A 23,427-nucleotide genomic window follows, 5' to 3' on the forward strand; every position below is an offset into this window, starting at 1 on the left:
GCATAAGGATTCATTTTAAGCATATCAGTCAAAAGCATATGTAAAAAGTTAGGCCTAATCATTTCATAAAAGCGCTCAAAATCCTCATCATCCTTTTTCTTGGATGGTGTAGGAGGAAAAGGCATGGGTTTCTGAACCCATGGTTCTCTTTCTTTACCGTGCTTCCTAGCAGCAAAGTCTCTCTTATCATAACATTGATTCCTTGATTGTGGGTTATCAACATCAACAACAAGTTCAGTTTGTACATCATTTTCATTGCTAGGTTGAGCATCAACATGAACACCATCATTAACATTATCACTAGTTTCATGTTCATTACCAGATTGTGTTTCAGCATCAGAAATAGAAATATCATTGGGATTTTCAGGTGTCTCTACAACAGGTTCACTAGAAGCATGCAAAGTCCTATCATTTTTCTTTTTCTTCCTTTTAGAAGGCCTAGGTGTAACAACATTAGCTCTCTAATAATCTTGCTCAATTCTCTTGGGGTGGCCCTCAGGATACAAAGGTTCCTGAGTCATTTTATCCCCTCTAGTCATAACTCTAACAACATTATCATTCTTCTTATTATTTAATTCATTGAGAAAATAATTCTGAGCTTTAAGTACTTGTTCTACTTGAGTGGTAACCATAGAAGCATGTTTACTAATAAGTTTAAGTTCACCTTTAACACTAGACATATAATCACTCAAGTGATCAAGCATATCAGCATTGTGTTTCAATTGTCTACCAACATAAGCATTGAAATTTTCTTGTTTAACCATAAAGTCATCAAACTCATCCAAGCATTGGCTAGCAAACTTAGTAAATGGAATTTCACATTTATCAAATCTATAGAGAGAATTTACCTTTACTACCTATGGCGGGTTATCGAGACCATGTATTTCTTCAATAGGAGGTAAACTCTTAACATCTTCAGCTTTAATACCTTTTTCTTTCATAGATTTATTTGCCTCTTGAATATCTTCAGGACTGAGAAATAGAATACCCATTTTCTTCGGAGTTGGCTTAGGAGTTGGTTCAGGAAGTGTCTAGGTGTTTTCATTAGTCAACATATTATTCAATAACAATTCAGCTTGATCAACAGTTCTTTCCCTGAAAAAACAACCAGCACAACTATCCAGGTAATCTCTGGAAGCATCGGTTAGTCCATTATAAAAGATATCAAGTATTACATTTTTCTTGAGAGGATGATCCGGAAAAGCATTAAGTAATCGGAGAAGCCTCCCCCAAGCTTGTGGGAGACTCTCTTCTTCAATTTGCACAAAATTATATATTTCCCTTAAGGCAGCTTGTTTCTTATGAGCGGGGAAATATTTAGCAGAGAAGTAATAAATCATATCCTGGGGACTACGCACACAACCAGGATCAAGAGAATTAAATCATGTCTTAGCATCACCCTTTAATGAGAACGGAAACAACTTAAGGATAAATTAATAGCGAGTTTTCTCATCATGAGTAAATAGGGTGGTTCTATCATTTAATTTAGTAAGATGTGCCACAACAATTTCAGATTCATAGCCATAAAAAGGATCAGATTCAACCAAAGTAATTAACTTAGGATCGACAGAGAAATCATAATCCTTATCAGGAATAAAGATAGGTGAAGTAGCAAAGGTAGGGTCATATTTCATTCTAGCATTCAAAGACTTTTCTTTAAGCTTAGCTAATAATTTCTTAAGATTAGATTTATCATTGCAAGCTAAGAAGTCTCTAGCAGTTTCTTCATCCATAACATAACCCTCAGGCACAACAGGCAACTCATATCTAGGGGGAGAATCTTCATCATCACTTTCATCAATATTATCAGTTTCAATAATTTCATTCTCTGTAGCCCTAGCAAGTTGTTCATCAACAAACTCACCTAGTGGCACAGTATTATCGAGCATAGAAGTAGTTTCATCATAAGTATCATGCAAAGCAGAAGTGGCATCATCAATAACATGCAACCTACCAGAATCAATAGCAATAGTAGGTGTCGCAAGTTTACTCAAACAGAAGGTGAATCAAGTGCAGAGCTAGATGGCAGTTACTTACCTCCCCTCGTAGTTGAGGGAAAAATCTTGGGTCTTTAATCTTTCAAGTTCTTCATAGTGATAAGCAGATATAAATCCCAAGTGACTCAAAGAATAGAGCTATGCTCCCTGGCAACGGCGCCAGAAAATAGTCTTGATAACCCACAAGTATAGGGGATCACAACAATTTTCGAGGGTAGAGTATTCAAACCAAATTTATTGATTCAACACAAGGGGAGCCAAAGAATATTCTCAAGTATTAGAAGTTGAGTTGTCAATTCAACCACACCTGGAAACTTAATATCAGCAGCAAAGTGTTTAGTCAAAGTAATATGATAATAGTGGTAACGGTAGCAAAAGTAATATTTTTGGTTTTATAGTAATTGTAACAGTAGCAACGAAAAACTAAATAAGCGAAGAACAATATATGAAAAGCTCATAGGCATTGGACCGGTGATGGAGAATTATGTCGGATGCGATCGATCATGCAACTGTTATAATGTAGGGTGACACAGAACTAGCTCCAGTTCATCAATGTAATGTAGGCATGTATTCTGAATGTAGTCATACGTGCTTATGGAAAAGAACTTGCATGGCATCTTTTGTCCTACCCTCCCGTGGCAGCGAGGTCCTATTGGAAACTAAGGGACATTAAGGCCTCCTCTTAATAGAGTACCTGACCAAAGCATTAACACATAGTGAATACGTGAACTCCTCAAACTACGGTCATCACCGGTAGTGGTCCCGATTATTGTCACTTCTGGGTTAACGGATCATAACACATAATAGGTGACTATAGACTTGCAAGATAGCATCAAGAACTCACATATATTCATGAAAACATAATAGGTTCAGATCTGAAATCATGGCACTCGGGCCCTAGTGACAAGCATTAAGCATAGCAAAGTCATAGCAACATCAATCTCAGAACATAGTGGAAACTAGGGATCAAACCCTGATAACCCACAAGTATAGGGGATCACAACGGTTTTCGAGGGTAAAGTATTCAACCCAAATTTATTGATTCGACACAAGGGGAGCCAAAGAATATTCTCAAGTACTAGCAGCTGAGTTGTCAATTCAACCACACCTGGAATCTTAATATCTGCAGCAAAGTATTTAGTAGCAAAGTAATATGATAGTGGTGGTAACGGTAACAAAAGGTAATAGTAGTAAAAGTAAAGTTTTTGGTATTTTGTAGTGATGATAGCAATAGCAATGGGAAAGTAAATAAGCGAAGTCAAATATATGGAAAGCTCGTAGGCAATGGATCAGTGCTAGAAAATTATGCCGGATGTGGTTCATCATGTAACAGTCATAACCTAGGGTGACACAAAACTAGCTCCAGTTCATTGATATAATGTAGGCATGTATTCCGAATATAGTCATTCGTGCTTATGGAAAAGAACTTGCATGACATCTTTTGTCCTACCCTCCCATGGCTGCGGGGTCCTTACGGAAACTAAGGGATATTAAGGCCTCCTTTTAATAGAGAACCGGAACAAAGCATTAACATATAGTGAATACATGAAGTCCTCAAACTACGGTCATCACCAGTAAGTATCCCGATTATTATCACTTCGGGGTTAACGGATCATAAGACATAATAGATGACTATAGACTTGCAAGATAGGATCTAGAACACTCATATATTGATGAAAACATAATTGGTTCAGATCTGAAATCATTGCACTCGGGCCCTAGTGACAAGCATTAAGCATCGCAAAGTCATAGCAACATCAACCTCAGAACATAGTGGACACTAGGGATCAAACCCTAACAAAACTAACTCGATTGCATGATAGATCCCATCCAACCCATCACCGTCCAGCTAGCCTACGATGGAATTACTCACGCACGGCGGTGAGCATCATGAAATTGGTGATGGTTGATGATGATGATGGCGACGGATTCCCCTCTTCGGAGCCCCGAACGGACTCCAGATCAGCCCTCCCAAGAGGTTTTAGGGCTTGGCGGCGGCTCCGTATCGTAAAACGCGATGACTTCTTCTTTCTGATTTTTTTTCTTCCCGAAACTCAATATATGGAGGTGGAGTTGGAGTCGGAGAGGCAATAGGGGGCCCACAAGGTAGGGGGCACGCCCTAGGGGGGCAGGCACGCCCCCACCCTCATGGAGAGACGGTGGGCCCCCTAGCCTACATCCTTGGTAGGTATTTTTCTTATTTTCTGAAAAGTGGCTCCGTGAAGTTTCAGGTCATTCCGAGAACATTTGCTCCTGCACATAAATAACACCATGGTAAATCTGCTGAAAACAGTGTCAGTCCGGGTTAGTTCCATTCAAATCATGCAAGTTAGAGTCCAAAACAAGGCCAAAATTGTTTGGAAAAGTAGATATGTTGGAGACGTATCAACTCCCCCAAGCTTAAAGCTTTGCTTGTCCTCAAGCAATTCAGTTGATAAACTGAAAGTGATAAAGAAAAACTTTTACAAACTTTGTTTGCTCTTGTTGTTGTAAATATGTAAAGCCAGCATTCAAGTTTTCAGTAAAGATTATAACTAACCACATTCGCAATAACACATAGATCTCAAGTTTACTCATATCAATAGCATAATCAACTAGCAAGGCATAATAATAAATCTCGGATGACAACACTTTCTCAAAACAATCATAATATGATATAACAAGGTGGTATCTCGCTAGCCCTTTCTGAGACCGCAAAACAAAAATGCAGAGCACCTTTAAAGACCAAGGACTGACTAGACATTGTAATTCATGATAAAAGAGATCCAGTCAAGTCATACTCAATGTAAACTAACAGTAATGAATGCAAATGACAGCAGTGCTCTCCAACTGGTGCTTTTTAATAAGAGGATGATGACTCAGCATAATAGTAAATAGATAGGCCCTTCGCAGAGGGAATCAGGGATTTGTAGAGGTGCCAAAGCTCGGTTTTGAAACAGAGGTGAATAATATTTTGAGAGGTATACTTTCATTGTCAACATAACAACCAAGAGATGGCGATATCTTCCGTGCTACACACATTATAGGCGGTTCCCAAATAGAATGATAAATTTTATACTCCACTTCCACCAACAAGCATCAATCCATGGCTTGCTCAAAACAACGAGTGCCTCCAACTAACAAGAGTCCCAGGGGGAGTTTTGTTTGCAATTATTTTGATTTAGTTTGCATAAAGCATGGGACTGGGCATCCCGGTGACCAGCCATTTATCTCGTGAGTGAGGAGCGGAGTCCACTCCTCTTGAGAATAATCCGCCTAACATGGAAGATATAGACAACCCTACTTGATACATGAGCTATTCGAGCATACAAAACAGGATATCTATTTGAAGGTTTAGAGTTTGGCACATACAAATTTACATGGAACGGCAGGTAGATACCGTATATAGGTAGGTATAGTGGACTCATGTGGAATAACTTTGGGGTTTAAGGGATTGGATGCACAAGCAGTATTCCTGCTTAGTACAGGTGAAGGCTAGCAAAAGACTGGGAAGCGACTAGCTAGAGAGCGACAATAGTCATGAACATGCATTAAAATTAATGAACACCGAATGCAAGCATGAGTAGGACATAATCCACCATGAACATAAATATCGTGAAGGCTATGTTGATTTTGTTTCAACTACATGCGTGAACATGTGCCAAGTCAAGTCACTTAAATCATTCAAAGGAGGATACCACCCTATCATACCACATCATAACCATTTTAATAGTATGTTGGCATGCAAGGTAAACCATTATAACTCATAGCTAATCAAGCATGGCACGAGAAACTATGATCTCTAGTTGTCATTGCAAACATGTTTATTCATAATAGGCTGAATCAGGAACGATGAACTAATCATATTTACAAAAAAAAGAGGTCGATTTTATACTAGCCTTTCTTATCTCAGTCAGTCCATCATATAATCATCATTATTGCCTTTCACTTGCATGACTGAACGATGTGAATAATAATAGTAGTGCACGTGCATTGGACTAAGTTGGAATCTGCAAGCATTCAATAAACAGGAGAAGAAAAGACAATATGGGCTCTTTTGTTAGATAAACAATAATGCATATAAGAGCCACTTCAACAATTTAATTATGGTCTTCTCCTATCGACCCCCAAAGAAAAGAAAAGAAATAAAACTATTTACACAGGAAAGCTCCCAACAAGCGGAAGAAGAACAGGAAATATTTTTGGGTTTTCTTTTTAATTACTACTACAAGCATGGAAATAAACTAATTAAAAGCTACAACTAATTTTTTTGGTTTTTCTCAAGGTTTATCAAACACACAAGAAGAAAGCATAAAAAGGAAAATAAACTGGCATGGATGATACAATGAAAAAGTATGAGCACCGACATCTAGCAATGAGTGTGTGAATATAAATGTAATGTCGGTGGGAAATACGTACTCCCCCAAGCTTAGGCTTTTGGCCTAAGTTGGTCTATGGCCACGGCTGGCCTGGCGGATATACATAATAATATTTGGGGTCGTACTCAGATGAAGAAGAGGAAGACTCAGCTTGCCACTGGCTGACAATCATCTCCGGATCCCACTGGTAATTAGACTGTCGTGAAGGATCAATTTGTGGTTCCGGCTCTGGCTCCTCAGCTGGTGCAGGGTTCCGGTAGGCATGAATAGCCTTCAATGGAACAAGATACGTGCATATAGACAAATCAAACAAAGAAGGAGCAGGCAGGGTAATAGTCCCAGGATGATGTTTGTTAAAAAACAATTGATATTTAAGCTCTCCTTCCCTATTCTTAACAATAAAATCATGTGCCACCATACTTTTATAATCTAAATAAACACGAGGCATCACTTTTTCTTCCTTCTCAGAATGCCTAATAGGTAGGTTAAAATGTGCAGCTAGGCATGAAGCATAGATGCCTCCAAAGATGGGGTTGTTTGTACGGTTCAAACTTAACCATTTAGAAATAATGCTGCCCATACTGAAAGTGTTATCACCGTATAAACCTTGGAGCAAAATAATAGTATCAGGAATACTAAGGTTTCCATAGTTTCCACGACCAATTAAGCAACGACTAGCAAATAATGCAAAGTAACGTAAAACAGGAATATGTATGCTAGTGATTCGTGCATCGGAAACCTTCCTTGTTTCCCCTACAGTGATAGTATTGATAAAACCCTCCACATCATCACGATGTGGTTCTTCTGTCTTGCCCTCAAAAGGGACTAGACAAATCCGACAAAAATCATAAAGTGACATCTCCTTATGCTCATCATATAAATGAAACTCCACCATAGGTGAAGAGTTCCTAGAATGAAAATGAAAGTTTTGCACAAAGGTATTTGTCAGTAAGAGATACTGATCGCATTGGTCGTGGAGGAAAGCGGTGAGGCCTGCATTATGAGCCAATTCATCAAAATCTTCATAAATCTCGGCGGCTCTCAAGAAATCCTTGGAAGGCCATTCACATGCCCGAACCTCCGTGGTGCGAGGCAGATTATACTTAGGCTTTGGTGCCTTTTCCTTCGAGCTTTGGCTCGATGAGCCCCTCAAAAGTGTCCACATCATTTTCTAAAAAATTCTGAATTTTTTAGTAACTTCAAAATAAAAGTAAACCAAACTCAATAATATTGATAGCAACTACTCCTACAAGTGCCTAGGGCCTATATCATGCATCAAAACTACTTGGAACCATATAAATTTTACATGCAAGCTCAAGAACAGGGTCACCTAAGCAACACAACTTTGCAATGAATAAAGCACTAGAACAAAAACTAATTGGACCAATGGAGGAGTCACATACCAAGGAACAATCTCTCCAAGCAGTTTTGTGAGAGGTGCTTTGAGCAAGCAGATCGAAAATGGTAGCAAGATGAGCTAGAACTCGTGCTTGAGTTGGATATTCGTGTTTGTGGGAGGAAGATGAAGTGTGTGGGTGCAGGAATATGTGGAGGAGGGCCACCGTGGGCCCACGAGGCAGGGTGGCGCGCCCTAGAGGGGTGGGCGCGCCCTCCACCCCCGTGGGCAGGTGGTTGACCCCCCTGGTGTGTTCTCAGTTCCATAAATCCTCAAAAATTCTAGAAAAAATCATATTTAAATTCCAGGGCATTTGGAGAACTTTTATTTTCGAGGTATTTTTATATTGCATGGATAATCAGATAACAGACAAAGAATATATTTGTTTTCTATTTTATTTAATATAAATAACACAAAGTAAAAGTGGGGTACAGAAGGTTGTGCCTTCTAGTTTCATCCATCTCATGATCATCAAAAGGAATCCACTAACAAGGTTGATCAAGTCCTGTTAACGAACTCATTCCGAATAACATGGAACCGGAGAAATTTCGAATAACACTATGTTACCTCAATGGGGATATGCACATCCCCAATAATAAGAATATCAAAACCTCCAAATATAATCGATGGAATTTTTCCAATAGAATTGATACTGTGAACTTGAGGTTGTTTCCTTGGAAAGTGTACCATATGCTCATTACCATTAACATGAAAAGTGACATTGCCTTTAGTGCAATCAATAACAGCCCCTGCAGTATTCAAAAAGGGTCTTCCAAGAATAATAGACATACTATCGTCCTCGGGAATATCAAGAATAACAAAGTCCGTTAAAATAGTAACGTTTGCAACTACAACAGGCACATCCTCACAAATACCGACAGGTATAGCAGTTGATTTATCAGCCATTTGCAAAGATATTTCAGTAGGTGTCAACTTATTCAAATCAAGTCTATGATATAAAGAGAGAGGCATAACACTAACGCCGTCTCCAAGATCACATAAAGCAGTTTTAACATAGTTTGTTTTAATAGAGCATGGTATAGTGGGTACTCCTGGATCTCCAAGTTTCTTTGGTATGCCACCCATAAAAGTATAATTAGCAAGCATGGTGGAAATTTCAGCTTCCGTTATCTTTATTTTATTTGTAATAATATCTTTCATGTACTTAGCATAAGGATTGGTTTTAAGCATATCAGTTAATCGCATACGAAAAAAGATAGGTCTAATCATTTCAGCAAAGCACTCAAAATCCTCATCATCCTTTTTCTTGGATGGTTTGGGAGGAAAAGGCATGGGTTTCTGAACCCATGGTTCTCTTTCTTTAGCATGTTTCCTAGCAAGAGAGTCTTTTTTATCATAACGTTGATTCTTTGATTGTGGGTTATCAAGATCAACAGCAGGTTCAATTTCTATATCATTATCATTACTAGGTTGAGCATCATCTTGAACATTATCATTAACATTATCATTAGTTTCAGGTTCATTACCAGATTGAGTTTCAGCATCAGAAATAGAAATATCATTTGGATTCTCAGGTGTTTCAATAATAGGATCACTAGAAGCATGCAAAGTCTTATCATTTTTCTTTTTCTTCTTTTTAGACGAACTAGGTGCATCTATATAATTTCTCTGAGAATCTTGCTCAATTCTCTTAGGATGGCCTTCAGGATACAAATGTTCCTGAGTCATTCTACCAGTTCTAGTAGCCACTCTAACAACATTATCATTATCTTTACTATTCAATTCATTGAGCAAATCATTTTGAGCTTTAAGTACTTGTTCTACTTGAGTGGTAACCATAGAAGCATGTTTACTAATAAGTTTAAGTTCACCTTTAACATTGGACATATAATCTCCCAAGTGTTCAAGCATATTTGAATTGTATTTCAATTGTCTACCAAAATAGGCATTGAAGTCTTCTTGCTTAGCCATAAATTTATCAAACTCATCTAAGCATGGGCTAGAAAACTTAGTAAATGGGATTACAACTTTATCATATCTATAGAGAGAATTTACCTTTACTAGTTGTGTCGGGTTATCAAGACCATGAGTTTCTTCAATAGGTAAAGGATTAAGATTATACATTAATTCAATAGGAGGTAAATTAAGACCATGTACTTCTTCAATAGGAGGTAAATTCTTAACATCTTCAGCTTTAATACCTTTTTCTTTCATAGATTTCTTTGCCTCTTGCATATCTTTAGGACTGAGAAATAGAATACCCCTCTAATTCGGAGTTGGTTTAGGAATAGGCTCAGGAATTGGCTCCGGAGGTGTCCAATTATTTTCATTTGTCAACATATTATTCAATAGAATTTCAGCTTCATCCGGTGTTCTTTCCCTGAAAACAGAACCATCACAACTATCCAGGTAATCTCTGGAGGCATCGGTTAGTCCATTATAAAAGATATCAAGTATTTCATTTTTCTTAAGAGGATGATCAGGCAAAGCATTAAGTAATTGGAGAAGCCTCCCCCAAGCTTGTGGGGGACTCTCTTCTTCAATTTGCACAAAATTATATATATCCCTTAAAGAAGCTTGTTTCTTATGAGCGGGGAAATATTTAGCAGAGAAGTAATAAATCATATCCTGGGGACTACGCACACAACTAGGATCAAGAGAATTAAACCATATCTTAGCATCACCCTTTAATGAGAACGGAAATATTTCAAGGATATAAAAGTAACGAGTTCTCTCATCTTTAGTGAACAGGGTGGCTATATCATTTAATTTAGTAAGATGTGCCACAACAGTTTCAGATTCATAACCATGAAAAGGATCAGATTCAACCAAAGTAATTATATCAGGATCAACAAAGAATTCATAATCCTTATCAGTAACAAAGATAGGTGAAGTAGCAAAAGCAGGGTCAGGTTTCATTCTAGCATTTAGAGATTGCTTAATCTATTTAGCTAATAATCTTTTGAATTCAGTTCTATTTTGGCATGCTAAAATAGCTAAAGAAGCTTCTTGATCAAAGACATAACCCTTAGGAATAACAAGTGATTCTTTATCATCACTTTCATCAGTATCATCAGATTCAATATTTTCAATCTCTCTAGCCCTAGCAAGTTGTTCATCAAGAAAATCACTAAGTGGCACAGTAGTATCAGGCATAGAGGTAGTTTCATCATAAGTATCATGCTTAGCAGAAGTGGCATCATCAATAACGTGCGGCATATCAGAACGAATAGCAGAAGCAGGTGTAGGTGTCGCAAGCTTACTCATAACAGAAGGTGAATCAAGTGCAGAGCTAAATGGCAGTTCCTTACCTCCCCTCGTAGTTGAGGGATAGATCTTGGTTTTTAGATCTCTCAAGTTCTTCATAATGATAAGCAGATATATATCCCAAGTGACTCAAAGAATAGAGCTATGCTCCCCGACAACGGCACCAGAAAATAGTCTTGATAACCCACAAAGATAGGGGATCGCAACAGTTTTCGAGGGTAAACTATTCAACCCAAATTTATTGATTCGACACAATGGGAGCCAAAGAATATTCTCAAGTATTAGCAGCTGAGTTGTCAATTCAACCACACCTGGAAACTTAATATCTGTAGCAAAGTATTTAGTAGGAAAGTAATATGATAGTGGTGGTAACGGTAACAAAAGGTAACGATAGTAAAAGTAATGTTTTTGGTATTTTGTAGTGATGATAGCATTAGCAACGGGAAAGTAAATAAGCGAAGAACAATATATGGAAAGCTCGTAGGCAATGGATCAGTGATGGAAAATTATGCGGGATGTGGTTCATCATGTAATAGTCATAACCTAGGGTGACACAGAACTAGCTCCAGTTCATTGATATAATGTAGGCATGTATTCCGAATATAGTCATACGTGCTTATGGAAAAGAACTTGCATGACATATTTTGTCCTACCCTCCCATGGCAGCGGGGTCCTTACGGAAACTAAGGGATATTAAGGCCTCCTTTTAATAGAGAACCGGAACAAAGCATTAACATATAGTGAATACATGAACTCCTCAAACTACGATCATCACCGGTAAGTATCCCGATTATAGTCACTTCGGGGTTAACAGATCATAACACATAATAGATGACTATAGACTTGCAAGATAGGATCAAGAACACTCATATATTGATGAAAACATAATAGGTTCAGATCTGAAATCATGGCACTCGGGCCCTAGTGAAAAGCATTAAGCATAGCAAAGTCATAGCAACATCAACCTTAGAACATAGTGGACACTAAGGATCAAACCCTAACAAAACTAACTCGATTACATGATAGATCCCATCCAACCCATCACCATACAGCAAGCCTATGATGGAATTACTCACGCACGGCGGGGAGCATCATGAAATTGGTGATGGAGGATGGTTTATGATGATGACGGTGGGCCCCCTGGCCTTCATCTTTGGCAGGTATTTTTCTTATTTTCTAAATAGTGGCTCCGTGAAGTTTCAGGTCATTCCGAGAACATTTGCTCCTGCACATAAATAACACCATGGTAATTCTGCTGAAAACAACGTCAGTCTGGGTTAGTTCCATTCAAATCATGCAAGTTAGAGTCCAAAACAAGGGAAAAAGTGTTTGCAAAGGTAGATACGTTGGAGACGTATCAAACCCTAACAAAACTAACTCGATTACATGATAAATCTCATCCAACCCATCACCGGCCAGCAAGCCTACGATGGAATTACTCACACACGACGGTGAGCATCATGAAATTGGTGATGGAGGAAGGTCGATGATGATGATGGCGACGGTTTCCCCTATCCGGAGCACCGAACGGACTCCAGATCGGCCCTCCTGAGAGAGTTTAGGGCTTGGCGGCGGCTCCGTATCGTAAAACGTGATGAATCCTTTTCCCTGATTTTTTCTCCCCAAACATGAATATGTGGAGTTGGAGTTGAGGTCGGTGGAGCGTCAAGGGGCCCACGAGGCAGGGGGCGCCCCCACCCTCAAGGACAGGGTGTGGGCCCCCTGATTTGGATTCTTCTTCCAGTATTTTTTATATATTCCAGAAATAATCTCCGTTGATTTTCAGGTCATTCCGAGAACTTTTATTTCTGCACAAAAATAGCACCATGGCAATTCTGCTGAAAACAACATCAGTCCGGGTTAGTTCTATTCAAATCATGCAAGTTAGAGTCCATAACAAGGGCAAATGTGTTTGGAAAAGTAGATACGACGGAGACGTATCAAGGTGGAGCTGCAGCAAGCGCTAAGCAAGTATGGTGGCTAACATACGCAAATAAGAGTAAGAAGAGAAGCTACGTAACGATCGTGAAGGTAGAAGTGATCCTGAAACTACTTACGTTCAAACATAACCTAAGACCGTGTTCACTTCATGGACACCGCCGAAAAGAAACCATCACAGTTACACACGCGGTTGATATATTTTAATTAAGTCAAGTGTCAAGTTGTCTACAACCGGATATTAACAAATTCCCATCTACCACATAACCAGGGGCACGACTCACGAAAGTTTATACCCTGCAGGGGTGTCCCAACTAAGCCCATCACAAGCTCTCACGGTCAACAAAGGATATTCCTTCTCCCGGAAATACCCGATCAGTCTCGGAATCCCCGTTACAAGACATTTCGACATGGGTAAAACAAGACCAGCAAAGCCACGCGCCTGTGTCGACAAATCTCGATAGGAGCTGCACATATCTCGTCCTCAGGGCACACTAGATAGGTCAAGCTACGAGTAAACCCATCCCTCAAGTTTCCCTGAGGTGGCCCCGCAGGCTACCTGGTTCGGACCAACACTCAGAGGAGCACTGGCCCGGGGGGCTTAAAATAAAGATGACCCTCGGGTCTGTAGAACCCAAGGGAAAGTTATAGGTTGTTAGGCCAATGTAAAACCAAGGTTGGGCCTTGCTGGAGGAGTTTTATTTAAGGCGAAGTGTCGAGGGGGTCCCATAACCCCAACCGCGTAAGGAATGCAAAATCAAGGAACATAACACCGGTATGACAGAAACTAAGGCGGCAAGAGTGGAACAAAACACCAGGCATAATAAGGCCGAGCCTTCCACCCTTTACCAAGTATATAGATGCATTAATTAAATAAGAGATAAAGTGATATCCAAGCATATCCATGTTCTAACATGGAACAAACTTCAATTTCACCTGCAACTAACAACGCTATAAGAGGGTCTGAGCAAAAGTGGTAACATAGACAAACAATGGTTTGCTAGGAAGGTGGGTTAGAGACTTGACATGGCAATATGAGAGGAATGATATAACAAGTGGTAGGTAGCACGACATAGCGATAGAATGAACAACTAGCAAGGAAAGATAGAAGTGATATCGAGGAAATGGTCATCTTGCCTGAGATCCCGCAAGGAAGAAGAACGGGTCCATAAAGAAGACAAACGGACGTAGTCAAAAAAATCCCCACAACTCCGGAACGAAACTGAAGCAAACGAGAGAAGCAATCCGGAAAGAAGCAAGCCACATGGTAAACACACAAGCATAAACATGACATGATGCACAACCAAAGATTATGCATGTCCGGTTTAAATATGCATGGCATGGCAAAGTGCGCAAACAAAACTACAAGTTAAGTGGAGCTCAACATGTAACAAGATGCATGTTGATGAAACACCACATTCGATTATTTAGTTCACTCCTGGTTAGGCACACAACAATATTAAATGGTGGTTAACATGGCAAGAGGTGAGGCATATGCAAACTACACATCTAGACAAGTTTAAATGAGGCCGGAACTACAAACAACAATGCCGGAAGATCCACATATGCATATTTTAGAGTTGCTACTGTTCTTCCCTAAATCATGTTTTAGAGTTGTTAAACATGAAAAGTAATGGCACCATGTTAAACTATGCATTTTTCCACCCCATTTACATATCAAGTTTCTTTAAATCTGAGCTACGGTTAATTAGTTATGAATTAAATCATTTTAACATGACAAATATGCAAATTATATGCAAACAACATTTTAAACATGGATGAAAGTTGGAAATTATGAAACTAGACAAAATTCTAAGCATTTTACATATATAATGTCCTTACAAATTATGCATGGTTCAAGGGTTATTAAATGAATGAAGAACATTGGTTTTTCTATAAAACAGTAAATCCTGGGATAATTGCTAAATTCGCAGATCTGGGAAAAAATATCTATGGGCTAAAACTATTGGAACTAGGCCAGCTACTGCACGCGCTGCACATGGGTGGGCTTCAATGGGCGTCTCACCTCGGGCCAGATCTGGCCTGCCGATGGAGAGGGGGCTGCTGGGCCAGAGGTGCGCTGGGCCTTGACGGCGCTGCAGATGAGGTGGCCCACGAGCGGGCGATGCACACGAGCAAGAGTGCAGCGCTTGAGCTGCTGCTAGACACAGAGGAAGCATGGGAACTTGTCACGGTGGAACTCTCCAGGGAAGAAGCAACGGTAGAAGGAACTTTGCGCGACGGTGATAGCTTGCAGGGAGGTCCAGGATGGCGGGATCTGGCCAAGAATGGGCGACCTGGCGGAGGCCAGCCGGATCTGGAGCGAGCTGTGGCAGCTTGAGGCGCCGGCGCGGGCAGAAATCAACGAGGCCATGGCGCTGCTGATGAATGGGTTCGGGCGCTACTTCGGGGAGCTCCTATCCCGTATGGCGCGGCGGGGGGACTTGGCAGCAGGTTCTTGAGGCTCCGGCAGTGAGGTTCGAACGGGGAAGCAGGGAAGCAGTGGCGTCGGCAGGGACTTGGACGAGGACAGAGCAGTGACAGGGATCTCCGGTGGCGGCGACCGAGCGACAAACAAGATGAGGTGCTTGGGTGGCTCAGCGGCTTGACGCCCATGGTAGCTTCCTGGTCGTCCTGAAGAGAGAGGGGTCGCGATGTGAGAGACCAGAGGGAGAGAGGGATTACAAGAGGGAGGAGAAGTAAGGAGAGGGGGGCCGAGAGCTGCTGGTCGCCGGTGACATCGGGTGAGGAAGGAGGCTGCAGAGGAACTTTGGTGGCCAGCCGGTGCTCATGCTATTGGGGCCTTGGGCGCGCGAGGCTGTGGTCGAGGAGCTCAGGATGGAGGAGATCAAGAGGGGCTGGTGATTAGTGGGTTTGGATCAGGAGGGATCCCGAGGAGAGAGTGGCGGCGGGTGAGGAAAATGAGGGAGTTCGTCTAGGGTTAGGTAGGTTTACACTGACTATATAGTAGGTGGGTTTTTGGTTAAGGTTGATCTGTCCCTCCGATTGTAATCGGGCGGTCGAGAAAAATAGGCTAGGGAGTCCAATAAATAAAATGACGATATTTTCTAGATGTGGGGGATGATCCGGACCCAACGGTGACGACTGCCCGAGTCGGGTTGAGGTAAGTTTCGGACGCGCACACGAGGGGGGTTGTGCACTGTACATAGAGATTCCGGATTTAAGCAAGAGGGAAAACGAAGAACAAGGTTGGTCTTGGAACGGTCACGAAAGCAAGGGGGACGCGGCAACTACGAGCATATGCAAGTTTTGAAAAATGACGGCAAGGAAGTGCCGATGCAATGCGGATGATGCAATGATGAAATGCAACAAGCAAATAAATAACAGAGCTGACACGCAAAACATGGAAGGCATCTGGAGCGCCGGTCTCGGGGTGTCACAACACTCCTCAACTTACAAGAGATCTCATCCTGAGATCTAAGGGTGGCACCAGAGAGAAGCGGAAGTGCAAGAGGTAAAACAAAGTTGCTTCTTTGACAAAAGAGTGAAACCAACGAACCTTGAGAGGTTAAACAAATTGAAAGAAGGAACCCAACAAAGATGCAGGAAGTTGAAAACACTCCATTATAAAAGAGGAACAAGGAACATTGCGAGAACCTTGTAGGTTGAAGGACATGAAACAAGAGCTTAACAGACCAAAAAGAATATGAAAGCACACTGGTATAAAAGAGAAACAAGGAACACCATGTGAACCTTTGAGTTTGCAAAGTTATGAATGACAAGAACAATGGACAAGAAGTACATGCAAGCACTCCAGTTGAAACGAGATGTACAAGGAACGATAAAGATCAATTACGACAACACTCCGGTTGGAAATGGAAGGCATAGAATATGAACTTGGCAAAATGAAAGCACTTGGATGAGACTCCGGTTAGAAGAGGAATGATAGACACAACACTCCAGTTAAAACATGATAGAGAAGGAATAAGAATGATATAATTTGGATAACACTCCGAATGTAAATGGAAGGAATTTAACATGAACTTGACAAGATGAGAGGATACTTGATGAAATCAACAACACACTGCCTTCGGAACTATTGAAAGAATGGCACAAGGGGTAAGAAATATTTCAGACAGCACTCCGATTGAGAGAACTTGATAAGATGAGAGAACTTGAATGGAGGACACGACACTCTGGTTGAATGGATAAGCAAAGGAATATCATGATCTTTACAAAATGAGATGATGGGTCAAAGAGAGCAACATCATCATGCCTCCGGAACAAAAGAATAGAAGTTGGATTGATGGAAAGAAAAGAATGAAGAATAAAATGACAACTCGTACCACAAATGAATTTGAAAGCATCCTTAGAAAGAAGGATTGAATGGAGTTGTTGAAAATCAACAACAAAAGAATATGGTTGTTGTGGACTTACGGAAAACGTCTCAAAATTATGAGGTGAAATTCTGCCACTAACGGAAACAAATAATATAATTGATAACACCAACGAGATGAATAACTTATTTCACCGGGAGGATAAATAAAGAACTTGGGTCATTTATAAGCATCCTAAATAGCAACAATACTTACACTATTGGAATCCACGTCTTTGCCGCCTGCCACTTGTTTGCCGTCAGCTAGCTGACGGCAAAGAACTTCTTTGCCGCCAGTTTCTCCAAAGCAGACGGCAAAGAAATAGCTGATGGCACAGGTTATTTTGCCATCAGCCAGTACTTTGCCGTCAGCTCGCGGACGGCAAAGAGTTCTTTGCCGTCAGTTGGCCAACGGCAAAGAACCTTGTGGGCCCACAAACGCAAGGCTGTGGCTATTTCAGCTCTTTGCCGTCTGGCATTTCATTACCGTCCTCTAGGACGACGGCAAAGAGGGTAGGGGGGCCCACGCGGGCACGGCGTTGAATCGCTAACCTCCCCCCCCCCCCCGCGATGAACGCGTGCGCTCTCTCTCACCCACCATCCCGCCGCCACCGCCCCGTCCCCTGTGCCCATTGCCGCCCCTTCCCGCCGTCCTGCCGCCCCATTGCCGCCCCTCCCGCCCGTCGCCGCCCTCCCCACCGTCCTGCCGCCCCCTCCCGCCCGTCGCCGCCCCTCCCTGCCATCCTGCCGCTCCATCGCCGCCCGTCCCAGCCGTCCTGCCACCCCGTCGCCATCCCCCTCCCGCCCGTCGCCGCCCCTCCCCGCCGTCCTGCTGCCCCGTCACCACCCATCGCCCCCCGCCCATCGCCGCCGCCCTCCCGCCCCGTCACCGTCCCTCCCTGTCATCGGCCACCCTCTTCGACCTCCCCACGATGAGCCCCCTCTTCCACTTCCACACCCTCTTTTCTTTTTTTTCTTTTCTGTTTTAGATATTATTAGGTATAGTTTTAGATAATAAATATTTTTAGATATTTTACATATTAGGAAAGAAGAAGGAAAAAAGGAAAAATAAAAAGGGAAAGGAAGAAGAAGAAGAGGGAAAGGAAGAAGAAGAGGGAAAGGGAAAGGAAGAAGAAGAGCTTATGCTTGAAAACCGGGATCGGTAATAGAAGCTGACACTTGAATCTGGATCTGATGGTTAGCTTGATCATCTGGAATATCCAGAAAAAAGACTTCTTCATTTAGCTTTATTAGGAGACCCCTTTTCAGGGATTTATGTGCATTTAAAACATGCATCTGAGAATACTTTAATACCTGAAAGAGGCAGATCACTTTCTGTACTAGAACCATTTAGAGGAAACTAATTAGCATCGATCCTGGCTCGAATGGTTCTGCCCTTCAGGAACACATTTCTCATCCGGCTTATCGAAGAGAGTTTGGCAAGCAATCAAGCGCTAGAGTGGACTAATGTACATGTATAGGGTATCCTTTTCTTTCTTTGAAAGCAACAATTATTTATGGATTTCAACAAGCACCAGAGAAAATTTTATATTTTGGGAATGCTGGCATATGGACAATTACTATTAACAAGCTCCTGAATGAGATCATGTAGAGATAGAGTTATTATTATGAATAGGATTGTCTATCCTAACATTCCAAGGAGGAGCAAATCATGCTACTATAGAAAACATACATGCAAAGAATAGATGCAAGAAGAAGAAGAAGAAGAAGAAAAGAAGAAGAAAAAGAAGAAGAAGAAGAAGAAGAAGAAGAAGATGATGATGAAGAAGAATAGGAAGAAGAAGAATAAGAAGAAGAATAAGAAGAAGATAAGGAAGAAGAGGAAGAAGAAGAAAAGGAAAAAGAGGAAAAAAGAAGAAGAAGGGAAGAAGAAGAAAAACACATGTTTTTATACTTTCTTATTTAGGGTTCCGCCACGTTTTTCAGTTTCTTTCTTTTCTTTAGTTGAATGTTTTTATACTGCTAGCTAGTTGCCTAGTTTGCAGAACGAAAGAAGTTAAAATAGTTATTATATTAAATTCAACTAAAGTCAACATTTTTGACGACTAGTGCTACTAATAAATTCAACTAGAGCCATCATATGTCCACAAGTGCATTGTTTTTTGAATGAGAAATGATAACTTGGTGTAGTTGATTATCTTATGCTCAAAATTTCTTATGTTGTATGATAATTTTGTAAAGGTACTAATTGGTCTCTTATGCTTCTTATCAGAGATGGGGGAGCCGCCACCGCAGACTCCGCTCTGCCACACCAGAGTACGAGTTGGATGCTTCCGAGTTCTTCAGTATCATCGACGAGGTAGGTATATAAAAGGAGAGATCTCCCCTTCACCCATCTCATTATGATAACTTTGTTGTTTGCTACTTCACTCATTGTCCCAAATTGCAGAGGCTGCCTGACACTTTTATGAACAAGATGGGTGAAGATCCGCCAAATAATGTGAAGCCGCGACACGCCGGCAACGGGTTTCGCAGGCTGTGGGACGTGGAGTTGGTGATCAAGGAGGGCCACATGTACCTGTGTCGTGGCTGGGAGCTGTTCTACCATGCGTACGACCTGCGGTAGTGGTACTTCCTTCTCTTCAGGTACGAAGACGACACCACCATGCTCAACATGAAGGGGTTCAACGCGACTATGTGTGACATGCTCAACGCTGACAACGATGATGCCAATACGTTCTGCCTCTTCTTATTCCTCTACATTTGGCTTTGTCTCGGATCGATTGTTAACGGTCATTGTTGCATTTGGATAGGCAATGGGAGCAGCAGCAGCGATACTGGCTACAGCCAAAGTAGCAGCGATTCTGGCTGTAGCAAAAGCAACAACGATTCTGGTTGTAGCAAAAGCAGCAGCGATTCTGGCTGCAGCAAAGACAGCAAGGAGGATGATCCGGACTGGAGTGGGGATGAAGAGGAGCAGAGTGGGCATCAGGCTGAGGATAACCTAGCGATGGTGGTGGCTGACCAAGGGCAAGAGATGGTGCTGGTTGACAATGGGCAAGAGATGGTGGTGGCTCAGGATGACCTAGCGATGGTCGTGCCTGTCCTGCCTGAAGATGGCCTCGCGATGGTGGTGGTTCCTGACAATGACCTCGCGCCAGTGGTGGCACCGGCGATCCCACAGCTGGGTGACATGACCACGCCAATTGTGGTAGAAGACTACATCCCACTGCCTCCACCGCCTCGCCGCTCTTGGTGCATCAGGCTGTGGAAAGAGAAGGAGAATAACAATGAGAACTGAACTATGTCAGGTATGTCAGATCTCCAAAATGATCTATATATACTTAGCTTTGTTTCCTCCGAAATGACATAAGTTAGCTCTAAGTTAGATCTAATATGCTTAGTTACCTATGTTAGCTCTAATATGCTTAGTTACGTATGTTATCTCTAATATGCTAAGTTATCTCTACTATGCTTAGTTTCCTATAGGTTAGCCCCAAAATTAGTTATGTTAGCACAAAATGACCAAGTTTACATAATAAGCTTATAGTCTTCTTCTTCTTCTTCTTCTTCTTCTTCTTCTCCAAAATGACATAAGTTATCTCTAATTTAGCTCTAATATGCTTAGTTCACTCAAAGATGGCATAATTAGCTAGGTTGGCTCCATTTTACCTTAGTTGGCTCTAATATGCTAAGTTATCTCTACCATGCTTAGTTTCCTATAGATTAGCTCCAAAACTACTAATGTTTGCACAAAATGACCAAGTTTACATTATAAGCTTATAGTCTTCTTCTTCTCCAAAATGGCATAAGTTAGCTCTAATATGCTTAGTTCACTCAAAGATGGCATAATTAGCTAGGTTGGCTCCATTGTATCTAAGTTGGCTCTAATATGCTAAGTTATCTCTAACATGCTTAGTTTCCTATAGGTTAGCTCCAAAATTACTTATGTTAGCACAAAATGACCAAGTTTACATAATAAGCTTATAGTCTTCTTCTTCTTCTTCTCCAAAATGACATAAGTTAGCTCTAAGTTAGCTGTAATATACTTACTTTCCTATAGGTTAACTCCAAAATTACTTATGTTAGTACAAAATGACCAAATTTACATAATAAGTTTAGAGTATTCTTCTTCTTCTTCTTCTTCTTCTTCTTCTTCTTATTCTTCTAGTATTCTTCTAGTCTTCTTCTTCTTCTTCTTCATTTTCTTCTAGGTTAGCTCCATTTTACTTAAGTATGCTTACTTCTTATAGTCTTCTTCTTCTTCTTCTTCTTCGTTTTCTTCTTCTTCTAAAATCTTGTTTATCATTTTGCTGATTTGATTTAATTCACAGAAGCTTGCATGGATGGGGTGCTTCTTTTCCAATTGAGCTTTTATTTTGTATCAATGAACTTGCATGGTTGGAACTTGTTATATGGATGGATGGATAACAGTGTTGGATGAACAATGTGAAACTTTTGTAATATGTAAGGACGGAACTATATATGTGTTGGTTATGTATGTATATATGATGAAACTTGTGTGTTGGATATGCTTGTTGTGTATATATGTGAATTGCTGTGTATATCTGTGAATTGCTGTCAAATTGAATGAATTAAATTAAAAACAGGGCTGTACAGGCTCTTTGCCGTTAGCTAGCTGACGGCAAAGTTCTTTGCCATCAGCTAGCTAACGGCAAACATGCCACATGGCAGCTACCTGTGATTCCTGGGACTGGCATGTTTGAGCACTTTGCCGTCTGCCAGCGGATGGCAAAGACCTTAGCCTATTTGTCGTCCCCTGGCTGACGGCAAAGCATGCCGTTAACCCCTAACGGCTCTCACCCCACCTCACTACCGTCCACGATCCTTGCCGTCTGCTGGCCACCAACGGCGGACGGCACAATCCTTTGCCGTCCGTTTCCGGGAAGCGGACGGCAAAGAAGGCCTATGCTGGCACGTGTTCATCCGGACAGTTTGCCGTCTACTGGCGGACGGCAAAGAAGTTTGCCATCCGTGATCCACGGCTTTGCCGTCCGTCATGGCGGATGGCAAAGAAGCTGATTCCAGTAGTGTTAGCGAAAGCTTTAGTTGAAATATAACCCAAGATAACTCCAATGAAGAGATTGATGGATTTAAAACACCTCGTTCTTGACAACATGTGAATCGTGAAACAAGAATGGAAATTGTCAAGAATGATATAACGCCATCTCGAAAGATAAGTTAGAAAGAATTGCTCTTTGGAATGCAAGATGAAGAATGCTTGTACTCCTCAAAACAAAACACATGTTGAGCACCATAGTCAATTTTGAGTATAGCTTGGTTGATCATAACTTCGAGAGAAATCTGGAAGAACAATTGAAAAATTAAAAGAATCCTTGACGAACCACCATGCAGAGCCTGCATGAAGAACTCTGGTAATAAAGAATGATCAAACAAAAGGAAAGCTGAAAAGAACTTTGGTAATAAAAGGATGATAGGAAGAAAGAGAAGTTGAAAACACAAGGTGAAGCCTTGCGATTATTTAGATGGAGCTTCGCGACGAGATAATGCGGAAGAACTTGGAACTCCAGAAAAGAAAAGATGAAGCATCTCGAACAAGAAATGTGACTTGAAGAACAAGTCTGGAAAGGAGAAACTAGATCACTTGGAGGAAACAATAATAAGAAATACATTATGCGTATCCTTCATCAATTTGAATTGATGACAAGCAACGGATTTGGCATACTACTTATTTTCGTAGAAAGGATTGAGTTAGACATAGCGCAAACTTGAGAAGGTCTTCAACGAACCACTGGTAGGATTTGGGAAGAATGAATGAATTGATACGGTAACAAAGGAAGAGGAATCTTGAACGAACCACCGTAAGAATTGAAAAAGAAAGTGGCAAAGGCTCAACTCACTGGGAAGAATTGGAAAACGAGTAAAGATACTTGAGAGAATTTAGATACAAGTGAACGAAGAGATCCCGAGCTGATTTAAGAATACTTTAATGATGCACCGGTAAGATTTGGAGATGAATGGAGAAACAACAATTCAGGAGAATTGTTGAGCTAGAGTTGAAAGGTGAAAACGAATAAAATTCTAAGATGATGGGCTCCAGAGAATCAAACTGAAAAGACTCCTGAATTGCTCTAGATGGGTGAAAAGAATTCTCATGATCGAAAACAACTATGACAGGATGACATCAAGCTTGAACTACGCATCTTGAAGAGAATGGATAAAGATTTAAGA

At 41.1% G+C, this 23,427-nt stretch overlaps 1 protein-coding gene across 1 annotated transcript; it reads left to right on the top strand.

Moving 5' to 3' along the window:
- Nucleotides 1-18,171: 18,171 nt before the first annotated feature.
- On the top strand, nucleotides 18,172-21,715 carry LOC147984952 (uncharacterized). Its single transcript, XM_087539824.1, has 4 exons — nucleotides 18,172-19,573; nucleotides 19,664-19,860; nucleotides 20,028-20,525; nucleotides 21,549-21,715. Exons 2-3 carry the CDS (start codon nucleotides 19,821-19,823, stop codon nucleotides 20,513-20,515), a joined length of 528 nt encoding a protein of 175 aa, XP_087395950.1. The 5' UTR covers nucleotides 18,172-19,573; nucleotides 19,664-19,820; the 3' UTR covers nucleotides 20,516-20,525; nucleotides 21,549-21,715.
- The last annotated feature ends 1,712 nt before the right edge of the window (nucleotides 21,716-23,427 follow it).

Source organism: Triticum urartu, chromosome 2A, assembly GCF_056163025.1.
Source record: "Triticum urartu cultivar PI428250 chromosome 2A, HENAU_Tu73, whole genome shotgun sequence".
In the NCBI taxonomy this organism is placed as follows: domain Eukaryota; kingdom Viridiplantae; phylum Streptophyta; class Magnoliopsida; order Poales; family Poaceae; genus Triticum; species Triticum urartu.

Excerpts from the sequence above, each read along its gene's own strand:
- LOC147984952 (XM_087539824.1), top strand. The coding sequence starts at position 19,821 with ATGCGTACGACCTGCGGTAGTGGTACTTCCTTCTCTTCAG. Across the intron at positions 19,861-20,027 it reads TGGTACTTCCTTCTCTTCAG|GCAATGGGAGCAGCAGCAGC; the intron begins GTACGAAGACGA and ends GCATTTGGATAG.